Source organism: Echinops telfairi, unplaced genomic scaffold (genome assembly GCF_000313985.2).
Source record: "Echinops telfairi isolate 266 unplaced genomic scaffold, ASM31398v2 ScPeMD7_27;HRSCAF=92, whole genome shotgun sequence".
NCBI lineage: Eukaryota > Metazoa > Chordata > Mammalia > Afrosoricida > Tenrecidae > Echinops > Echinops telfairi.
In genome coordinates, this window is record NW_022103924.1 from 4,202,722 (window position 1) to 4,204,430 (window position 1,709).

At 47.4% G+C, this 1,709-nt stretch overlaps 1 protein-coding gene across 1 annotated transcript in view; it reads left to right on the forward strand.

Moving 5' to 3' along the window:
• LOC101648213 (fructose-1,6-bisphosphatase isozyme 2) overlaps positions 1–1,709 on the forward strand; it is a 99,959-nt gene that overhangs the window by 17,871 nt on the left and 80,379 nt on the right. The window contains exon 2 of the mRNA XM_045289438.1: positions 493–655. Within this exon, the coding sequence (XP_045145373.1) occupies positions 493–655 (163 nt within the window). The remainder of the gene's footprint in view (positions 1–492; positions 656–1,709) is intronic.

Below are 1,709 nucleotides of genomic sequence, written 5' to 3' on the forward strand. Positions count from 1 at the left end.
CAGCTGCTCTTCAGGAGAAAGACGGGGCTGTCTACTCCAGTAAACAGTTATAGTCTCAGAAACTCACAGGGCCAATCTACTCTGTCCTGTAGGGTCCCTGTGAGTCAGCATTGACTCGATGGCAGTCAGTTTGGTTTTTTTGTTTTCAACTTGTCTTTGATCTTACAAAATCCGAGGGAGCACTTTTCTTCCTGGCACCATTGGGGTCTATATGAGTTGGGATCGACTCGAAGGCAACGACTACTGACCATCTTACTTGGGGGTGAGAAAGGATGCCAGGGTCCTCTGAGCATTAGCCATGCTGAGACATAAGATGTATACTTCTTTGTGTTTATAATTGGGAGCCTCCAAGGCGGTGGAAAGAAAGATATGAGGTAAATGCCCAAACCTCTTCTCTCTGTTTCTCTCTCTCTGTTTCTCTCTCTCTGTTTCTCTCTCTCTCTCTCTCCTAGCCACGTCTCTGTAAGTTCATTCAGTCTCTTCTCCTCTCAGGTACGGAATCGCAGGAAGTGTGAACGTGACTGGAGATGAGGTGAAGAAACTGGATGTGTTATCCAATTCCCTGGTCATCAATATGCTCCAGTCTTCCTACAGCACCTGCGTCTTGGTCTCGGAAGAGAATAAAGAGGCTATCATCACAGACAAGGATAAGAGGGTAGGTGCCCCAGGGGCTGTTGCTCCAATTCTCAGCAGTAGATGGAGATACTGAGCTGGGAAGAATCTGGTTGGCCTGTTCTTCAGTTTCGGGAGGTTTTCCTGTACTTGGAAACTCGTGTTTCCTGGAAATAAAAGGCTGCATATTTCTTTAGTTGGCAATCCCAGGCTAGCTAATGAAAAACAGACTAGGTGCAGGGCAGTGATTCATTCAGGAAATAAAGTTGGGTCATTTATCAAAACTCTTTCCTGGGTTTTCACCACTACTGAGTGCTGCCATGAATGAGGGCGTGAAAATCGCAGAGTCCAGTGAAAGCGAGTGCTGCTGGGAAGAGCTGCAGGGCGGCACAGTCACTTCCCTTCCTGCTGCCACTTCTCATCTCCCAGCAAACACGCTTTCCCAAGGGGGTGTTGCTTTCAGCAGCAAAGACTTCTTGCCAGATGAACCATTACACTGATCCAGCAAAGGAATCATAAAGATCCAGCACTGTTGCCTGAATTCCTTGTGGTCCAGTTGTTTCGTGTGGGGCATGCCAGGGAGGGTCTGTATTCTCTACAAGTTCCCAAGCAGATTATTAATGAACAAGTTTAGCTGGTGGTCAAAAAATTCAAGCCACATTCAGGTGCAGTCAAAACCCAAACAAAAAGCTCACTGCCATTGAGTCACTATAGTGATCCCCTGTGGGTTTCTGAGACTGTTGATGGGAGGAGAGAAAGTCCAGTCTTTCTCCCACGGAGTTGCTAGTGGTTTCAAACTGCTGACCATGCAGATTGCAGCTAAACTCGTAACCACTATGCCACCAGGGCTCCTTTCAGATGCAGTAAAAGTAAGACAAAATGAACATGGGGACTGTTGGGTGTTGGAGGGGAGGTGTCACTTCTTCAGGATGAGCTGGAAAGTACAAAGTCAAGTTATGTTCACCCATCAGCGTGGCGCAGGGCCTTTGCCTGGAGTCTGAGAGCTTCATGGTTATCCAATTAGTACCTTGCCTCCAGCTAAAGGGGTGGACTGTCTTTAGAGCATCATGTCTGACCCAGTGGTCATGCTCTTTTCA